The 22261-nt window shown below is 41.6% G+C and overlaps 1 protein-coding gene across 2 annotated transcripts in view; it reads right to left on the bottom strand.

Annotated features, from left to right (window-relative positions):
* Positions 1-22003, bottom strand: part of CstF64 (cleavage stimulation factor subunit 2 CstF64) — a 64921-nt gene extending 42918 nt beyond the window's left edge. For both annotated transcript variants that reach the window (XR_011042574.1, XM_068367353.1), the window contains exons 1-6: positions 21837-22003; positions 7167-7245; positions 6757-6926; positions 6344-6561; positions 2706-3006; positions 1710-1869 (exon numbers count right to left, since the gene is read on the bottom strand). Coding sequence is in view for 1 of the 2 variants with exons in the window: in XM_068367353.1 (XP_068223454.1) it covers positions 1710-1869; positions 2706-3006; positions 6344-6561; positions 6757-6926; positions 7167-7245; positions 21837-21885 (977 nt within the window). In the remaining variant the exon portion in view is untranslated. The remainder of the gene's footprint in view (positions 1-1709; positions 1870-2705; positions 3007-6343; positions 6562-6756; positions 6927-7166; positions 7246-21836) is intronic.
* Between the last annotated feature and the right edge of the window lie 258 nt (positions 22004-22261).

Genomic DNA, 22261 nt, shown 5'->3' with positions numbered 1-22261 from the left:
AAAAGAAGCAGCGGCAACAACTTCCGATCACAATGTTCTTCCAGCCTCGCAAAAAAGAGCCAGTTCCTCCTGCTAGTACGCCTTCGGAAGAAATTGAAGAAGTTTCCCAGGAAGAAGTTGAAGAGGTGTCCCAGGAAAAGACACCTCCGTCTGAAGAGACGTAAAATACTATCATTGACTGCACAGTAGAACACATCATCAGCTTCATCATCATCATTTCTACTGTGCAGCAAATTCATCGCCATCACCATTCAAGTTTTTCTTCAACTTCTTTCGTGGTGAGTACAGTAACAATCTTTATTTTTTACTTTAACCTGTTTTATAGTTTAGTAATGTACGTACTGTATGCATTAAGTTAAAGGGAAGGTTTTAAAAGTCTACATGTTGTAACCTATCATATTTTTTTTGTTTAAAATTTACATTTACGTACGTAAAACAATCTCTCTCTCTCTCTCTCTCTCTCTCTCTCTCAAATTGTTTTCCTGCTTTGCTACGTACAAGTACTGTATAATTTATATTTGTAAGGTAACATATTTTGTAAATGCTTTTACTGTAAATACTGTATGTACTGTATCATTATTTATCACTATCATCATGCGCGTTAAATGCCTTGTTTGTTCTGAGCGTGGTTGTTTACTGAGCGTACACGCCGTCGTTTCAGGCGGCGTCATAAAGAAAAAGATTTCATTTGGAAGTCCTAAGAAAAATACGTAAACTAAAACATTGGTAATAAAAAAATCAACATACAGTACTGTATAATCAATATAATCGATGCAAAAACTAACCTATACATATATGTGTACACTAAATGAGTTTGTTTCTTCATTATGATCAGAGATGAACGTAAACAAAACATTGGTTGCCATTTTTTATCGTGCTTTTTAGGTGTTTAGGAAACGCATGATATAAAATCGCCTTTAATATTTGTGCCTGTTTTAGTTTAGGGTGCTGTAGTACATGCATTAAGTGTTCTGTACATTAAAGGGTGGATTGTTAACAGTACTACGTACAAGGGAAGGTTTTAAAAGTCCGAATATACATGTTAAATAAATAGGTAAATATGCTGTCACTACTTCGCGGATTTTCACCTATCGCGCCCGCGTCTGGAACCTATCTACCGCGATAAACGAGGGTTCACTGTACTTCACCAAGACTGTTGAAAAACTCCAGGTTAACAGCGAGTAATGGTACGTCTTGTCGTTCAGACCGACAGAGAAGAATTGAGTCTGTTTACATGTATATGCGGTATCTGGCCGATAGTTGGCGCTAGTGGGCACACCCGCAACCTTCATAGCGATCGCTCGCGAGTTTTTGTGTTTTTCTGTCGAGCCGCCGGAGGCTCAGCTATTATATATTCACCGGCTAAGTTAAATATTTAAAACTGCAATGTCACACCACTGAACCATCCAAAAGAAACAATTTGGTGGAATTCAAACAACCAAAGCTACAAGAGAAGGGAGAAAACAGAGAATTGAGGGAAGCCTAGTGAGTGAGGTCTCGCCCAGCAATAACCCAATCTTTACACATCATTTTATTACTCCGCTGATCTAAGCCTTCTGGCCACTGAAGCATAAGCAAAAGAAAATAATTGTTCATAGCACAACAGGAGTCACGCAAATTAAACATCAGTTTACTCAACACTATGAAACCAATACAGGATCACAATAAGGAAATAAAATACAAGCAATTACTATTACAACATAACTTACCTGTTCTCAAAATCGTGAGGTGGTCCACCAAAGTTTTCGTGAGGATGTGGAGGAGGAGGACCACCCATTCCAGGAGGTGCTAGTCTCATATCCTGATCATTTCCTTGAGGAGGTGGTCCCCGGGGAGGTACATTCATTTGACGCATATCAAAATCTCCACCTACAATCAAATTTAAATTCTATTTAATACCTAAGACCAAAAATTTCATTCTATTTTATACCTAACATCTAAAGATTCATAACATGATAACTACAGTATTACCCACCATAAAAACGTTCCATAGCCAAGATTAAAATACAGGAAAACTATTTAACACTTGAAAGAATATGGGCAATGTATTTGAAATTTTCATAGATATATTGGCATAGATATTATAATCTTATCAATATAATAAACCTATGCCTAACTAAATCTTAATTAGCATAGATTTCAATCTCTGAATACTATATGATTTTGCTAATACACAAAGCAATGTCAAGATTTGGTTTGAAAAAAATACTGCTGTGGTGAAACAAATGTTTCCAAGTGACACAAGATGTTTTACTAATTACTAGAAGAAAAATCACAAATTCTTAAAGGGCAAAGCTTACTTTATATATAATCAAATTCTTCATAGTACCAAGAACTTCAATTAACCCTTTAACCCCCAGGCTATTTGGAAATTTCCAACCCTTAACCCCAGTGGGTTATTTTTTTCCCAGCACATTTTGCAGTATATTTTTTTTTTAATTGCTCTAACAGCCTTAATTTTTGTCATAGAGAGGTCAGGTTGGTCTCATTCTCTTGGAAAATGCCTGAATTTTTTCAAAAAAAATTATCAAAAATATGAAAAAAAAAAATTTTATAGCATTTTTTGCAAGGACATACCGGTACGTCCATGGGGGTAAAGGGATGCCTTTTGTGAAACGTACCAGTACATCCTTTTGGGGGTAAAAGGGTTAATTTAATACAACACCAAAAACCATAACAGGACAAAAGTTAAGGCATGTGCAAACCTGGGAAGGCAGGACCTCGTGGCTGTGGGGGTCCTGGAGGTGGACCCTGGAAATTATGTCCACCAGACACAGGTGGGGGAAAACGTGTGGGTAGGTTTGTTGGCGGGGGAGGACCACTAGGGGGCATTGGAGGCCCAGGAGGTCCAGGAGGGCCTGGTGGTGGACCAGGAGGTCCACCATTCATTGTAGGAGCCATAGGAGTAGGCGGTGGTCCTGCGGGTGGCAACAATGGGTCGACAATTTCGCGTCCTCCATGAAGTATCTGAACAGCCGTCTTTGGATCAATAATCCGCATTACAACCTAATCGGGAGAAAACAAAAAAATCAAATTTTAGAATAAATATTTCATATAACTAAGTTACAAAACAAATCTGCATACCTCATGCCACATGTCCAGGAAATTTCCCATACACTGTAGTATTTCAATTAAGAAGGATATACAGTCTCATTATTCTGAAATAACAACTCTTCCTCTTCATCTTTACAAATACTATAATGAGCAAATTATAACTACTTCTTAACCACAGCCATCCCCCATGGACAATAAAGATTTTGCAAGGAACTTGATCACACACAAATAATAATACCTTGTACTTCAATGAAAAGTTTTGCAAAATAACTAGTGTCCTAAACTTATTTTTACAAAAGATAAAACTGTCATATTTTGTACTTTTTCTAGCTATCGAGTCCTTCAGTGGCACTGAAATGGCCACTAAATTCCTAATAAGGTACAGTAGTTGATAATGAGAGGTGGTGTGAGAGGGAAGCCCAGCTCACCAGCCCATCACAGAATAGTCTCATTTATCCTTAAGCCTAGGACTTCAAGGAGTGGTCGAGGTGAGAAATTATATTTAAAGGATGCAACTTTTTATAGCAAGTAAAATACAAATTACTATTAACAGATTCTTATTTGATATACATATACAAATCATTCATCCTATAAGACAGGAAGACTTACTCATTGGAGAAAGGAAGTTCCCGAGAATCAAACTGGAAGGTTCATTTCTTCCAGGACATGTCATCCTTTCTGGTCCAATACAGGAGTGACGAAGTTGACTTCAACAAACTCCTAACAGCTAATCATTGGGATGTAGACACTAGTAAGGCTCTGGATAGTACTGACTTGAAAGGAGACCAGTGTTAGGACACAGAAAACCTATCTCCTAACAGAGATGACATTGGCAGTGTCAAACTGGGCACTTTAAAAGCAATATTTGGCAAGACACCGACACATCCTCCTCCTTACCAGGAGGATGAAGCAGATGCTTTTTGGCAGATGTAGTCAGCAAGAAAAGTTCTTCGTTGTGTAACTCACCAGCATCAGATACCCGACCAGCGTACAACGTTTATGGCTGCTGCATTCCCTCAAGAGAGGTACAAGAAACATACCTTACATGCAATGAACACGTCCCATGATAGAGCTGGGACTATCACACTACAAATGAGCAGCCACCTCAGGACTCAAGGAATGGGTTCAAGAGCCTGAGGGCAACATCCATAAGGTATAGAAAGCAGAGATGGTCCAAAGCCTTTCGACCTAACTTTCAACTCAGAGTAGTCTTACAAGTAAACCAGAAGGCTACTGATAGCTAGGCTTGTGAGTTTTTACTTGAGATGGCAGAGGTGGGCACTGACCAGTCACATCTCCAAGCAAACAGTCTCACCAAGCCAGAAGGAAATGTCTGTTCAAGACCCATAGTTAGGTGCCCTGAACCCTCACAGATCGAGTACCAGGTGGGAACCATCTCCATCTCTCAAAAGAGGGGATAAATTGCTTGTTCGGCCTTCCTGAACATCTTCGAAGTCTTCTGAGAAGAATAATCAGAATCAGAAGGGGAAGAGGAAGAGCCATAGGAGGACAGCTCAATCACCTAGTTGTTGTTTTTTGGTCCAGGACTGATTACCTGGTACTGGTGCAAACAGTGGTCAATGTCACACTGGTCTCACCTTGCTGACTGACCATAAAAGTAACAGTTGGTGAAAAAACTATGTAACAGCTCAAAGGTAAACAACAGCAACTGTTATCTCATGCTCCCAATTGCTAACCAACCTTGCAGACACTGGTCAGCATGCGAGCCATACCTTTATCAACCTACTGAGCGGTCCTGAAGATCAGGTCTAGGGAGGACCATTTACCTGCAACTGATGTAACAATGGTTGCAATCAAACCAGGTTCACGATTACTAACCAACCCTGAAGACATTGGTCAATGTGTGAGATCCGTATTGGTATGAGGGAGTAAACGTTATCCCTATCAGCCTACTGTACAGTGCTGGAGATTAGGCAGGGTAGGATCATTCACCTGCAACTGATGGAATAGTGGTGGTTGTTATGGCAAACCCCAAAGGTACCAGTCAGCGACCTAGTTCTGTAAGGCCCACAGCAGCACACAAAGAGTAAGGGGCAATTCTATATCCCGGAAGGAACAGGAAACGTGAGCGCTTACACCCAACCTCCCTAGCCTACAGCGCTGGTGTCTGGTTCTAATAGGACTTATCAACTGCATTCAGTGCAATAGCGATAACTGTAATACTAACTCAAACCCCGCTTGACTGGCCCCGAAGGTACCAGTTAAGGGGTTGAGTACTGTCACTCCCTAACGACAGAGAGTAGAAAGCAGTAGACGTAACAAGGAGGTTTAGTCAAAAGGCCTTCCCAAACAACTATCTTCTTCGTCGTCTTCTCCAAGGAGTGTCTGACAAAGAGAAAGGAGAAGGAAAAAAAAGAAGTAGGCAGAGGAGGAAGAAAGAGAGCAAACTTCCTCTATTTCCTTTTGCCCATCATTATTCCTTGCAATCACAGACGAGTAGTAGTCTGGGCAACAGATAATACCTGCGCTCCCATGGAAGAGGAAGCTACAAGAGCTTCATCACCCACAACACAAATACAAACCCCTACACAGGGAAGCAATAGGAACATTCACTGACACTGCATTACATAGGGATCACCACCCAAAGAACACTGTTGGCACCAAGTGTGCCCACTAGATAAATTATTTTCTTTATCAAGCATTCAGGTAAAGGTGTAACTCCTTCCTAAGTTAGAGAAACTACCACAGGGCAAGACGAGTTAAGATCCGAGTTCAATGTCTTCCTGATCGGAAGAGCAAGAACAACTCTCCAAGGGAAGAGGGGGATCCTTCTCAGTCATACCCTTATAAGAACAAAATCAATTTCACCACATATAGTACAGTACTTCCCTTTCATTTTATTTCCACTTACAAGTGAGAGCACTCAAAACAAATCACAAATTCAAGTAATAAAAAGTTCAACACTCAAGAGCATGTTCATTCTGTGACAGGTAAGAGGAAGTAGCCTCCTTTCTCTTCGGACCATCTGTCACTGCCAACTACTTTGTTAATAATTCAAAATTCAAAAGACGTTCTAGAACAGCTGAATACATATCCCTATTTCAAAGTATGACAGGTTTGTGTTTCAGCAGGAACAAATAGGTTTTAAGTACAGTAATGTATAGTAGAATACATTCAGATCTGTTGGTATTCTAGGTAACCTAATACAAGCCACATACTTGGACACATGTATAAAAAATCAACATGTCTAATACAAGCCACATACTTGGACAAATGTATAAAAAATCAACATGTCGGACTAACAACATAACTGCATCCACTGACAAACCTGAGCTTGAAGTAATGCATATGCCAACTGAGGATTATTCATGAGCATTGTGCGAGCTTCGGTAGGATTATTTCGAACGCACAATTTCATCTGCCTCATTAATTCAAACATCTGTTCAGGGGGCAAAGACGCAACTGCATTACTTATAGCTTCTGGAGCCTTACTTGGTTCTACTTCAGGGCCGTAAGGCGACTCCACAACAGGCCCCATCATCAAACCTGGTACAAATATTTTCAGGATAAGTAAAAATAAATTTGGAGAGATCATAAGTGGTAATTATATATGCAAGAGTTAATAAGTTGAAAGATTTATAAGGGAATGACATTCATATATTAAGCTTCACATCACTTAATTGCTTCCAAAAAATATTAACATAAAAACTGGCAACAAAAATTCAAGCACACAAAACATACTCTGCATTTCCATTCTTGATTTTTCGGTACAAGCATTATCTACACGCAACGGTCTTCCTCCAATTTCATAGCTGTTCAAGTTACGCATTGCGGAAAGAGCAGTCTCTTGATCTTTATATTCGCAGAAGCCATAGCCTTTTGGTTTGCCAGATTCACGATCATACATAAGTCTGAAAGAAAGTGAAATATTATTTTCAAATTTGTATACTATACCTAAAGTTATCTCTTCGATCTACTGGATAAAGAAATCCTACACTTTAATACACATTAACAATACGGACATAAAAATCATCAAAGCAAACTTAAGGAGAGCCATTACCAATAAGATCTTGCAATCTATGCTGCGCCATATAGAGTACAGTAGTGTACATAATGTAAAGTGTACAACAAACTAATCATCTAGAACTTACTTGAAAGAAAGAACAGGGCCAACTTGGCTGAAAATGTCCTTAAGCTTTTCCTCCGTGGCTTCATAAGGAATATTCCCCACTGGAAAAGAAAATTTTAAAGATTAAAATCTAATCGAAATAAAGTTTCCCTTGATGAATATGACAAATTTGGGAGTCATTTTTATTTTTCCTAGCAATACAAACCTGTAGCTATTTATATAGGTATTACTTTTGGCGGATCTGAAAGGACGAGACATTAGAATTTAGCGAGGGTTAACCACCCATACCGCTAGTTAGCAGGGGGTGGGGAGGGGTAGTAGCTACCCCTCTCACTCACACACCTGTGAATGTAACTCAATTTGCTTGGAGGTAGGACTTCAAGGGGGACTGGATTGGCAGGCAAATCTGTAGGTAGTAAGGTTGGCCAAGGCACCAGCCACCCGTTGAAATACTACCACTAGAGAGTTATGGCGTCTTTTGACTGGCCAGGCAGTACTACATTGGATCCTTCTCTCTGGTTACGGTTCATTTTTCCTTTGCCTACTCATACACCGAATAGTCTGGCCTTTTCTTTACATATTCTCCTCTGTCCTCATACACCTGACAACACTGAGATTACCAAACAATTCTTCTTCATCCAAGGGGTTACTGCATTGTAATTGTTCAGTGGCCACTTTCCTCTTGCTAAGGGTAGAAGAGACTCTTTAGCTATGGTCAGCAGCTCTTCTCAGAGAAGGACACTCCAAAATCAAACCATTGTTCTCTAGTCTTGGGTAGTGTCATAGCCTCTGTACCATGGTCTTCCACTGTCTTGGGTTAGAGTTCTCTTGCTTGAGAGTATCCTCGGGCACACTATTCTATCTAATTTCTCTTCCTCTTGTTTGGTTAAAGATTACAGTATATAGTTTATATAGGCAATATTTATTATGATGTTACTCTTCTTGAAATATTTTATTTTTCCTTTCCTCACTGGGCTATTTTCCCTGTTGGAGCCCCTGGGCTTATAGCATCCTGCTTTTCCAACTAGGGTTATAGCTTAGCAAGTAATAATAATAATAATAATAATAATAATAATAATAATAATAATAATAATAATATGTTATTTTCATTAGTAAAATAAATTTTTGAATATACTTACCCGGTGATCATATAGCTGTCAGCTCTGCTGCCCGACAGAAAAACCTAAGGACAAAATACGACAGCGATCGCTATACAGGTGGGGGTGTACATCAACTGCGCCATCTGTCGAGCAGGTACTCAAGTACTCCATGTCAACACAGAACCAATTTTCTCCTCGGCCCACTGGGTCTCTATTGGGGAGGAAGGGAGGGTCCTTTAATATATGATCACCGGGTAAGTATATTCAAAAATTTATTTTACTAATGAAAATAACATTTTTCAATATTAAACTTAGCCGGTGATCATATAGCTGATTCACACCCAGGGGGGTGGGTAGAGACCAGCATTACATGTTGACATTATTATGAGCTAAGAATTTTTATTTCATTTTAGCAGTTATTCAAAATAACAAACATAAAATAAATAAGTACCTGGTAAGGAAGTCGACTTGAACAATTACTCTGCCTTTTTAAGTACGTCTTCCTTACTGAGCCTCGCGATCCTCATAGGATGCTGAGCGACTCCTAGGAGCTGAAGTATGAAGGGTTGCAACCCATACTAAAGGACCTCATCAAAACCTCTAATCTAGGCGCTTCTCAAGAAATGACTTTGACCACCCGCCAAATCAAGTAGGATGCGAAAGGCTTCTTAGCCTTCCGGACAACCCAAAAACAATAATAAAACATTTCAAGAGAAAGATTAAAAAAGGTTATGGAATTAGGGAATTGTAGTGGTTGAGCCCTCACCCACTACTGCACTCGTTGCTGCGAATGGTCCCAGAGTGTAGCAGTTCTCGTAAAGAGACTGGACATTCTTAAGATAAAAAGACGCGAACACTGATTTGCTTTTCCAATAGGTTGCGTCGAATATACTTTGCAGAGATCTATTTTGTTTAAAGGCCACGGAAGTTGCGACAGCTCTAACTTCGTGTGTCCTTACCTTCAGCAAAGCTTGGTCTTCCTCATTCAGATGGGAATGAGCTTCTCGTATTAACAGTCTGATAAAATAGGATAAAGCATTCTTTGACATAGGCAAAGATGGATTCTTAACTGAACACCATAAAGCTTCCGACGGGCCTCGTAAAGGTTTTAAATAGAATTTAAGAGCTCTTACAGGACATAAGACTCTTTCTAGTTCATTTCCAACCATACGATAAGTTTGGAATATCGAACGATATAGGTCAAGGCCGAGAAGGCAGCTCGTGTTTGGCTAGAAAACCAAGTTGTAGAACATGTGGCCGTTTCGGATGAGAATCCGATGTTCTTGCTGAAGGCATGAATCTCACTGACTCTTTTAGCTGTGGCTAAGCATATCAGGAAAAGAGTCTTAAAGGTGAGATCTTTCAGGGAGGCTGATTGTAGCGGTTCGAACCTGTCTGACATAAGGAATCTTAGTACCACGTCTAAATTCCAACCAGGTGTAACCAAACGACGCTCCTTCGTGGTCTCAAAAGACTTAAGGAGGTCCTGTAGATCTTTATTGTTGGAAAGATCTAAGCCTCTGTGACGGAAGACTGATGCCAACATGCTTCTGTAACCCTTGATAGTGGGAGCTGAAAGAGATCGTTCTTTCCTCAGATATAAGAGAAAGTCAGCTATTTGAGTTACAGAGGTACTGGTCGAGGATACGGATACTGACTTGCACCAGTTTCGGAAGATTTCCCACTTCGATTGGTAGACTCTAAGGGTGGAGGTTCTCCTTGCTCTAGCAATCGCTCTGGTTGCCTCCTTCGAAAAGCCTCTAGCTCTCGAGAGTCTTTCGATAGTCTGAAGGCAGTCAGACGAAGAGCGTGGAGGCCTTGGTGTACCTTCTTTACGCGTGGCTGACGTAGAAGGTCCACCCTTAGGGGAAGTGTTCTGGGAACGTCTACTAGCCATCGAAGTACCTCGGTGAGCCATTCTCTCGCGGGCCAGAGGGAAGCAACTAGCGTCAACCTTGTCCCTTCGTGAGAGGCGAACTTCTGCAGTACCTTGTTGACAATCTTGAACGGAGGGAATGCATATAGATCTAGATGTGACCAATCTAGTAGAAAGGCATCTATATGAACTGCTGCTGGGTCCGGGATTGGTGAGCAAAATATTGGGAGCCTCTTGGTCATCGAGGTTGCGAAGAGATCTATGGTTGGCTGGCCCCAGGTGGCCCAAAGTCTCTTGCATACATCCTTGTGGAGGGTCCATTCTGTTGGAATTATTTGTCCCTTCCGACTGAGACAATCTGCCATGACATTCAAGTTGCCTTGGATGAACCTCGTTACTAGTGAAATGTCTAGACCTTTTGACCAGGTGAGGAGGTCCCTTGCGATCTCGTACCATGTCAGAGAGTAGGTCCCTCCTTGCTTGGAGATGTACGCCAAAGCCGTGGTGTTGTCCGAGTTCACCTCCACCACTTTGCCTTGAAGGAGAGACCTGAAGCTTTTCCAGGTCAGACGTACTGCCAGTAGCTTCTTGTAGTTGAAATGCATTGTCCTTTGACTCGAGTTCCATAATCCCAAGCATTCCCTACCGTCTAATGTCGCACCCCAGCCTACGTCCGATGCGTCCGAGAAGAGAACGTGGTTGGGAGTCTGAACAGTCAGGGGAAGACCCTCTCTAAGGTTGATATAGTCCTTTCACCAAGTCAGACAAGACTTTATCTTTCCGGAAACCGGGATCGAGACCGCTTCTAGCGTCTTGTCCTTTTTCCAGTGAAAAGCTAGATGGTATAGAAGAGGACGGAGGTGTAGTCTTCCTAGTGACACAAATTGATCCACGGATGACAGTGTCCCTACCAGACTCATCCACAGCCTGACTGGGCAGCGTTCCTTCTTCAGCATCTTCTGGATGGATAGCAGGGCTGGGGGTTGATCGTCTTGTTCAGCAACGTACTCATCAGAGGGTTCCTCATCCGAAACTGATGAGGAAACGGCAACGGAGTGGGCAACGTCTGACTCGCTGAATACGGTCGCACTGGTGGATGCGTGACGGAGCCGGACGCAAAATCATGGCACTGCTGCACAGTCTGTGAACTGTCAACAACCATGGGTGCGCAAGGAAGTACAGCGTCAACCCGAAACTGTCTAGACTGTCTGGGTTGTGCAGTCAACACCCTACCGGGTTGCTGAGGTTGACGCACTGCGTCACAACAAGTCACCTCTGCTGGTTGTTGAACGTCTTCCTAGTGACACACTGAACGTCAACAACCACCTCCGAGCGTCGCTTAACGTCAACGTGCGACTGGCAACCCACACTGGGTCGCATCGGTGGAGGAACCACCTCAACTGGCAGACGCGAGTAGGATACCTCAGCGTCAACAGGGCGCACAACCAACCGGTTGGAAGGTTGTTGGCCAGAAGGTTCTTCTCCGTATTTAAGTCCTCTATCAAGGACACAAGCTTGGACTGCATGTCTTGCAGCAAAGCCCATTTAGGGTCTACGGGAGCAGGTGTGGCAACAGACGGGGTTAGCGACTGAGGCGGAACCAATTACCATCCCTGGAAGCCTTGTTATGTGTGACATAATAGTACAGCAAAACTTCAAAGGCTCGACAAAAGTTGAGAAGTTGACCTGTAAACAACTTGGAGCGTCTCCTGGCTAGGCGCCAGGGCGAGTCTACCAGAATTGAGAAGTCTACCTGGGCAGAGGCATGAACTCCCAAGCCGAGAACTTCTCTCGTGTCCTATCAGACTCTCGCTCTATAAGCCAGTTTAAAAGAAGGGAAATCAAAGGCTGTATCCCTAAAACTCCTCCTGGTGCAAAAACCAGTCGCCTAGCCAACGTAACGCTCTCTAGGAGAGCGAGAGAGCACTAGCTTAACAACAACGGCTTCGAAGTAGCTAGGCCTAGTGTAAGTTTTGACGTTAGGCGAACGAGGAGCAGCAGTTACAAGATCCGGACGAAGATCCTTAAAAAATCATCATGATTTAATTAAAGTCCATAGGAGGCTAAGCAGCTTAAGGCTCCTCTCCAAATGACAGAGTCCTCAAAGGAATATCAATAGGAGGGAGAACAGCACTTTCTCATCTACAGGAACCTTGTCCGAGAAAAGCTAGGTTATCTCAGTGAGGGTCTCACTGGTGCAGTAGCAGCAGACCAGAAGGCAACGTTATGTAACTGCTTGACAGTCTGTGAACTGTCAAAAACTGAACTGTCAACCACAACAGGTGCGTGAGGACATACAGCACTGGTGCATTAGTAGCAGACCAGAAGGCAACGTCATGTAACTGCTTGACAGTCTGTGAGCTGGCAACAACCATAGCTGTGTGGGGAAGCAAAGCCTCTACTCCTGACTGACTAGTCTGCTGCGGGCGAGTAGCGGTAACCACAGTGGGTTGCGGAGGTTGACGCACAGCGTCAAAACAAAGCAACTTAATTCCACCCTCCTGTTGTTGTGGTAACTCGCGAACGACAACGGAGGGTAGCGTGCGTCTGTGAACGTCAACGTGCGGCTGGCAGGGTACACTGCGCATGGGTGGTGGAACTCTCACAGGCGGAGTGCGGGAGCAGGTAGCGTCAGTGTCTACTGTACGCACAACCGTGGTTGGTTGTAGGCTAACGGGTGCAGCGTCAACCTTCTCCGCACGATACTCCTGCATAAAAGATGCTAACTGTGTCTGCATAGACTGTAGCAAAGACCACTTAGGGTCTACAGCAGCAGGTGCGGCAACAGACGGTGTTACTGCCTGTTGCGGTACCACTTTGCCTCTCTTAGGAGGTGTGCAGTCATCGGAAGACTGCAGCGAGTCCGAACTGACCCAGTGGCTACACCTGGGCCGTTGGACTTGCGCGGAAGGGACCGACTTGCGCTTAATAAGCTGCGAGACCTTGGTCCAAGGTTTCTTACGAGAAACCTCTTCCGCAGACGAGAAGTAAATGGGCTCTCTCGTATTTGTGTGGGTGGGGCGATCTTGGGTAGATACGCCCGAAACCACGGAGGGAAAACGTCTGTTCGTTGATCAAGGCCTGACGAACCCATAAGTCGTTCGACATTACTTCTCCCCTGGGCTTGGGAGCTTGCAAGAGGTCCCGGACTAGGTGAACGACAGGCAAGAACAGACGAACCCTCGGACGCAACACTGTAACACTTTGCGCATATCACTTTATCACTTCGATTTTCTGTTTTGTACTTATTTCACTGAAATCGAAATTAATACTAGCAAAAACAGAAAACATATATAAAGATAAAGAATTCAGTGGCTGGAAAAGAGACTAAACACTAGTTCAAATAAAGTACGTTTACAATCTCTCACCGCACATAGCCTGGGGACAAGAATAAAACCCTAGAAACGTTTTACCTTCTTCCCCGTACAGCGACTAGGGAGGAGAGTAACACGAGAACAACGTTATCCGCTTGAACGGAACGTTTTTTCTCCTCTCTCTCCCTCCGTCTCTATCTCTCTCTCTCTTTCTCTCTTGATTTCGCACCTGAGAGAAGAGCCCAATTATATATCGTCAAAACATGTTATTTGGCTAAAGGAAAAAAAACTGAAAGGTTTTCCAAATAAAAAGTTCCTTTAATTTAGAATTTAAACCATTTAAGCTAAGAAAGAATGAACGAAACGTCAGAATCGATTTACTCTTACTGCAAAGTGAAACCGTGATACACTCTCTCTCTATCGTAACGATAGAGCGCATTTTGAACGTCCTGAACGTCAACAACTGCGTAGTCTAAAAAACTAAACGTTAGTTCATCTTTGAAAACAGTACGAGACTATCAAAGAAATTCTTTCATAAAACATTAAATTCAAAAAGTTTTAAATTCTTTAAAGGCTAAATACGATATAACGGGCTCAACGTTGATTAACTTCGGTTCCAAGTTAGGACCGCCTACTATCAGGAAAGGTCGCATATAAACAAAACATAAAAATTATCTTTATATGTTTATAATAAATGGAAAGTTAATCGAAGAGGCCTAATAAAGGCGGAGAGATATAAAATATATAGATCTATAACGTGTTAAGCAAAATTACTAAAAACCTAAACACACTTCCGTCTAAGGGAAGGGTCGGCCATTTAAAAGTGAAAGAGAGTCCATACTCTCTTTGTCACCATAATTAAATCTATCCAAAACGAGTTCAAGTTTTGAGATGAAGATAAAACCCCTGCATAGCGAAAGCTCAAAACTGGAATAGTGTACTTCACCAAATAGTTGTGAAAACAAATCCAGTTAGTAACAGCGTATTTAGTAGGTCTTGCCAGTGGCACGACAGAGAGAAAATTGGTTCTGTGTTGACATGGAGTACTTGAGTACCTGCTCGACAGATGGCGCAGTTGATGTACACCCCCACCTGTATAGCGATCGCTGGCGTATTTTGTCCTTAGGTTTTTCTGTCGGGCAGCAGAGCTGACAGCTATATGATCACCGGCTAAGTTTAATATTGAAAAAAAAATAATAATAATAATAATAAATAGCTACAAGTTTGTATCGTTAGGAAAAACACAAATTACTTACAAATTTGTCATTTTTTTCCTTAACTGGAACACAAACCAACACTATTTATATGGGTTGACTCACCCCTTAGGAGGGTGGAGATCTCTGCCAATCTGGCTTTTTGGCTTTACCCAGGGATTCCCCTTTAAGTGTCTTAGCACATAAAAGTGGAAACACTAACACCTTGCTATGCATGGTATGTGGCCTACGCAAGCTGTATGTTGAGATACTAGCAATGTGACTGTCAAGGTAAAAGTTCTTCCGAGTCATAGGAACTGTCCGAGATCACCAAGACATTCCCAATACCACTTTGCTAGGGTATGGGGACACAACAGTATTGACACAATACAGTACTAGGTTACACAAGGGATGGCTTACCTGCAGTAGTTGAGGTCAGCTGTACAGAGGACCCTGGATGCTGATTTCCCCAAGAGGGGAGGGTGAAGAAAAGATAAGCGCCAGTCACTACTTTTCATTTACAAAAGACTAAAACTGGTTAACCAATGCCCTGAACCTCCTGTCACTTGTCCATTAAGGAGCTTGAGGTTCTAAACCAGTTGTTGTGCAGCCACCACAGGAATGATAAGAGGACGTATCGAGTCTCCTGTGGATTAAATCTTGCAGGTAGTGGGCGGTGAAGGTCGTTTGATGCTTCCACACACCCGCTTCTAGAACCTGCACCACAGAGTAGTTATGTTTGAAAGCCAGGGACGAAACAATGCACAAGACCTCATGTGCTCTAGGTCGACGTGTTGGAGGAGGATCTGGATTTAGTGTAAGGTCAATGACCTTACAAATCCAAGCAGATAGGCTGTTCTTTGTGATCCTCCTCTTGATCCTACCTGTGCCGACGAACAGTGAAGGCACCAGGGGGCGAGCTGGTGCTGTTCTTTTGAGGTAGAGCCTCAAACTCCTTATTGGACATACTGTAGTAACAGATAATTTGGGTCATCGGTTACAAAACGGAGGCTCGTTATCCGGAAAGATAAAGAGTACTTTCTCTGGCAAAAAATAGCCAGTGGAATCAATCAAGCCCTTAGAGAATTCTTCCTCGCATAAACCTGCGCGTCTACTTTGTCTAGGGCTTCCGAAGCCATAATAAACCATGGAAGGTCTTAATGCGGTCTGGTACCCGTAAGTGCACGGCACAGTCTGTCAATCGCGGCTTTCCTTCCTTGGGAAGAGAGCAAAGGGCAGTCTCCGAGACCATTTACTAGGCACATACTGGCCAACATCTGTAGAAACGTGGACCCTGACTCACCCTCCTCGGTGTCAGGGGCCTTAGGTCCAGCTGGCTGTGGAAGAGCACCATCAGAAGTGTACCAGTCTATGTCAGCGGCAACGTCTTCCCTCTCCGACATTGTAACTGGCCAGAGTAGGGAGGGGTTGAGAGATAAGTATGTCTCAAACTCCTCTCTCCTTAGAGGAGATCAAGAATGAGATGGGCTAATGGCAGTACCCCTCCTAGAATCAGCTCTGGATCCAGAGTCTTGAGATTCCCAGGATGATCGAGAATCGTTTTCTAGAATGAGGGGAGCCATGTTCTTCGGTATAGACTGAAGATCTATGTGATCAAGAACCGTAATGGGTTTGAGGATGAATGTCACCCAGAGGAGTGACTTGATGCCGACGGTCACATCTCCATTGGGTGTTAAGATCTCTAGGGATGATCTCTAGGTCAAAATCAAGATCACGGGCTTGAGGGGGCACGTGTGGAGGGGCACTCGCACATGTGTACAGTAATGTCTATTCTAGTGGCGATTCTTCAATTATTTGACGTGTGCGTCGGTGAGACAAGTCTGGGTGAGGCACATAAAGGTGAAGCACATTTGGGTAGCGTGCCAATGGGTGAAGCACATATGGTTTAAACACCTAATTGTGAGGCGTGTATGGATGACACGTGAGAAGTTGAGGTGTGTCTGGGTTACGCACGAGGTGTCGAGACACGTTTGGGTGATGCGCGTATGGTTGGAGCAAGAAGTGATGAGGCAGGTAAGGTTGATACACAAATTGGTGAACCACATCTGGTTGAGATGCGTGTTTGGTAACTCGCCTGTTCCCATCCCCTTACAGGGTGAGCTAGCGCAGTGAGGCGCATGGGGATATAGTGCACGCTACTACAACAGGCTCAGAAGAGGATGGGTTGTCTAGTGGGGACAGGTCAGCTGCTCCATGAGCACCACCAGGACAGCTAGTGCGCTCAGGAGAGGTAGCACGCTCAAATGTGTGCAAGCGTGTTGGGAGACATGTTATTCGCCAACACTGAGATCTATAAGCTTCTCATATGCAGGCAGTGTACATAGGACAATGGAGGACATGCGAATTCATGCCAACACTAAGCATGTCTTTACAGCTAATCTCGAGGGGTGACACTGAGACTGGTGTGACGGTGGCTGGCTTTGAAAGGAGGAGCCCGAGAAGGAGAGACTGCCTCTTCACCCTTGAAGGGGACAAGCCAAAGGTATCTCGTACAGGAGCAGAAACTCTCCTGTGCTTCCTTCGAAGCCAGCGTCACCAATAACAACTCCTTGGAAGGGGGCCTTGCAGTTCCAAGGAGGTCCATCAAAATCACAAGACATCATCAACCAGTAAGTCAGAGGCCTACTCCCAAGGGAGAAGCACTTCCGTTACTTTAGGAGAAACATGGGAGGTCTCCTGGCCTCAAGACTTGGCCTAAAGTTGAAGGCCAACCACTTTTCTCCATTTGGCTTCTGAGGAAACTGACAGAGAAGAGTAGAAGGAATCATATCGGAGGTCAGAGGTCAGCATTTATTTGTCTTTGAGCATGACCCTGAAGTTGACAAATACCTTTTGAACCTGTTCTGCCTCCTCCTGCCACATGCAATCCACTGGGATTGGCCAAGGCACCAGCCGCCCGTTGAAATACTACCGCCAGAGAGTTATGGGGTCCTTTGACTGGCCAGACAGTACTACGTTGGATCCTTCTCTTTGGTTACGGTTCTTTCTCTTTGCCTACACATACGCCGAATAGTCTGGCCTATTCTTAACAGATTCTCCTCTGTCCTCACACACCTGACAACACTGAGGTTACTAAACAATTCTTCTTCGCTCAAGGGGTTAACTACTGCACTGTATTTGTTCTGTGGCTACTTTCCTCTTAGTAAGGGTAGAAGAGACTCTTTAGCTATGGTAAGCAGCTCTTCTAGGAGAAGGACACTCCAAAATCAAACCATTGTTCTCTAGTCTTGGGTAGTGCCATAGCCTCTGTACCATGGTCTTCCACTGTCTTGGGTTAGAGTTCTCTTGCTTGAGGGTACAATCAGGCACACTATTCTATTTAATTTCTCTTCCTCTTGTTTTGTTAAAGTTTTCATAGTTTATATAGGAAATATTTATTTTAATGTTACTCTTCTTAAAATATTTTATTTTTCCTTCTTTCCTTTCCTTACTGGGCTATTTTCCCTGTTGGGGCCCTTGGGCTTATAGCATTTTGCTTTTCCAGCTAGGGTTGTAGCTTAGCAAATAATAATAATAATAATAATAACACTCATCACAAGGAGATTCCTGACAGCAGGAAGGTTACAAGTCCAGTGACCACTCCCACCACTCATCACAAGGAGATTCCTGACTGCAAGAAGGGTACAAAGGTAAGAGATCCTTCTCCTTGGAACTCAGGATAGTGCCGCAATGTCCCAACACCCCAGGGATGTCCGCATTTCCGCAGGCATGCCCTCAGCAAACACTCGTTAACATGTTGGAAAGAGAAAAATTGAGTATGAATTTGGACAAAAATTTCCAGCCAGTGGAAGAACGTTTGTTCTCGCTGAAAGCTGCTGTCAAAGTGAGTGCTCAGTGAGCAAAGCATAGGGGTGGTGCTTCCCCGCTCATGGCTGATAACGACCGGCGACCTATTTACACCTCATTATGAAGATTTTAACTGCCGTATTCTCGTTTCACTGTTATTCCAACCTATGTAGATGACGAGAGTTTGTATTTGTACTAAAACAACGTATTTCATATACAGTATCGTAACACTAGCTTCACGATATCTCATTTCAGACAAAGATAAACAGCATTTTCTCCATAAACAAAATCCATTTGACAAGTATTAAGAAAGTTTATACCTGTCCCAATCAACTACCTACACCCCAAATTTACTTATGTAGGAAATCGTTTCATGTGAGTCATGCAATACAAAACATAGTACAGTAAAATTTAATTTTCAGAGATTTAAAAAAAATTTAATTTATTCTATAGGTAAAAATCACCGCATTTTTTAAATACAGGAATATTTCCCGAAAATCCCAATCCATAAAAAATCACAATCAAAATCGTCTGAAACTAAAAGAACAAATTTTATCAGCTTTGACCTAATGTAATATAGTACTGTATTATACCAGATGGCTTTTTCTTACTTATTAAGGGTGAGGTTATCTCTGAACAGAACATGGATTCAGATATCCCCAAGAAATTAATATAGATCTATTTACCATAATAAACCAATGAAGTACATATTTGATCTATAACATTTCATGGCCCTCATATTTTCATTTTGATCAGCTAATAACATATTATGCTAAGGAAAATTGGTTATACATTTCATCCCAACATAAAATACTATTACTATAAAATAGACACGACAAAATGAATTAGCATAACGAAATTGAGGATTTTACCACCAATTTTGTATATGCCTACCATAATTAACCCTTTTACCCCCAGGCTATTTGGAACTTTCCATCCCTTAACCCCCAGGCGTTTTTTTTTTTTTTTCCAAGCACATTTTGCCATTTATATTTTTTAATTTGCTCTAACTGCCTTGATTTTTGTCATAGAGAGGTCAGGTTGGTCTCATTCTTTTGGAAAATGCCTGAAGTTTCTCATAAAGTTATCAAAAAGTTGCAAAAAAAAATGTAAATAGCAGTTCTTTGCAAGGACGCACCAGTACGTCCATGGGGGTAAAGGGATGAGTTTGTGAAACGTACCAGTATGTCCATTGGGGGTAAAAGGGTTAAATGCAATAATAAGAAATCAATATTCGGTAAAATTATAGAATGGAGCAATAATTAATTAATAGAAGATAAGACTTCTTTGTAAAGTATTTTGTGGTGTTTTAAACAATTATGATAATGATTCCTGGCAGAAATCCATAGTTGTATAGTTATGATGGGTCGACTAAAAGACGACTACCACAACTGGAAAGCTATGGCTTTGCGCTAGGTTCTCTTGCTTGAGAGTACACTCGGGCGCACTTCTATCTAGTTTTTTTTCCTCTTGTTTTGTTAAAGCTTTTATAGTTTTTATTGGAAATATTTATTTTAATGATGTTACTATACTTAAAATATTTTATTTTTCTTTATTTCTTTTCCTCACTGGGCTATTTTCCCTGTTGGAGCCCTGGGCTTATAGCATCCTGATTTTCCAACTAGGGTAGTAGCTTAGCATTTAATAATAATAATAATATCGTCATCAATTACATTTGAAACACCTTTAAATACAGTGTACTTATCTAATTGTCTTCATGTTTAAATGAACTTTTTTAAACTTTGTTTCCATCAGTCGTCACAAATAAGGCATCGCAATAAAAAAAAGTTACTGTAATCAAAACCGAGTAACAGTAATGAAACACTGTCAAAACACTGGAGCTTTTGTTTGTCACGACTTCTAGATGCATAGGAAACTGGGTTTTCCATCCCATTTTCTATGACGTCATTTGTAGCAGTGTTCATCGTATTACAAATACTTTCTTAATTGAGCTAATGATTTATTGGTTATTGCTTCACTCGCGATTAAACATAATCTCACTGATCGTATGTTCTGGCAAGCGAAATATGTTTCACAACGCATGTTAGCCCCGTGGGCTTGTGCTTTGGCGTTAATAAGCAATTATACAAACTTAACGGGGTGAAGACACACTTAAAAAAAGGCAAGTTGTCTAGCTTCGCGCTCTACCCTTCTGTTCGAACATGGATTTGACTTCCATTTCCAATGATCAGACTAAATATATCAAACACACGTTTCTACCCTAACCTTTTACTATTAACATGATCTATAAAATAAGAGCTTTGATTATACAGTATTACATATTCCAATATTGAAAATAAATAACAAAGAGGTTTAAAATATTCAACGTGTTGGGATCTATTCTGTTCGAACAATTTATGGCAGAAACACCACCTATCAGTGATTTTCTGAACTACTGGCTGGAAGGTGGCTTCTAAGATATGTGCTATGACGATAAATGAAGCAAAACGGGTATTTTTCATAAAAATCCGTAACTTCGTTAATAGAGGATTCCGCCAGTAGTATATGGTATTCAAAATAGTGTATTTACAAATATCGTGTTGTATGTATGATAGCGGCCACTTGCATGTATGATTATGGCTAACTTAGAATACGGCAGTGTAAAGGGGATTACTTTTCTTCCTTGTTACTTTTTTAGGCAAGTAGGTAAGGACACGGCTTATAGGTTAAGTTAGGGGGAAAAGTTAAGGTTAGTTGATGTCCATTTTTAATCCGCAAGGGAGGAACTGGCCGCTGACAATCAAAGGCTCCCAAATGTCTATTCAATTATGAAAGATCCAATGTCCTAGCTAATATTGCACCATTCTACAATTGAACCTAATATTCATACCGTCTTCCACTAGCCTACATTTTTCTTACAGATGTAAATATCATAAATTTATATCTTACCAAGATCGAAGGAGTAGCCAGCATTATTCTACCAGCAAGGATAAAGGTTAGTCAATCAAATATCTTATTTAACAAAACTACCGTGTGCTTTACGGCACTTAACCTAATAGTTCAAATATTAGGTTAGTTAACCTTATAACCTTGGGGTACCCTTAACCTAATCAGGGTTACGATTGTCAACCCCTAGCCAAATTTAAGGTCATAAACAAAACTACCGTGCTTTACGGCACTTAACCTAATAGTTCAAATACTGGGTTAGTTAACCTTATAACCTTGGGGTACCCTTAACCTAATCAGGGTTACGATTGTCAACCACTAGCCAAATTTAAGGTCATAATATTAGCCATAACCCTGTTTTACTGCATGAGTGATCATATGAATATATAACCACATTTAACGTGTATTTAATACAGTAATCTAGGTTCGGCCCACGTAAACCTAGGTTAATACAGTACAACAGCATGTCACCCCCGACTAAATTTATTATACAAAACAAATGACTCTATAACAAACCAAAAACAGAACGTAGAGATTTCTCTACTACGGCGCTTGTTTCGCTCATTTTGAAGGGATGAAACTGATAACGTTTCTCTATGAAATACTGAATAAAATAGACTAATAGCCAAGCATTTCTTGCCGCTTCCCTAATCTTCGGCCTCTTAACAGTGTTGTTCAACAGCTTGATGTCCAAACCAAACAAAACAATGGAGGTGTTCGTTTTCGGTTTTATATATATTACCATTACAATATAATAATTATATATGTTCAAAATATATTAATTTTGTCTAAAAATATATTAATAAATAATCTTTTTTTATATTACATACATATTATTCTTTATGTAAACTATTATCGATAAATACAGAAAGATTCTTAAAGTTATCTATATAAAACGTAACCATGCGTTCTGCGTATTCTTGATGATAGAAACCATTCGT

The sequence above is a fragment of the Palaemon carinicauda genome, chromosome 45 (genome assembly GCF_036898095.1).
Source record: "Palaemon carinicauda isolate YSFRI2023 chromosome 45, ASM3689809v2, whole genome shotgun sequence".
NCBI lineage: Eukaryota > Metazoa > Arthropoda > Malacostraca > Decapoda > Palaemonidae > Palaemon > Palaemon carinicauda.
Note: the sequence above shows the minus strand (reverse complement) of the source record. Positions and strands in the feature narration are given on the sequence as shown.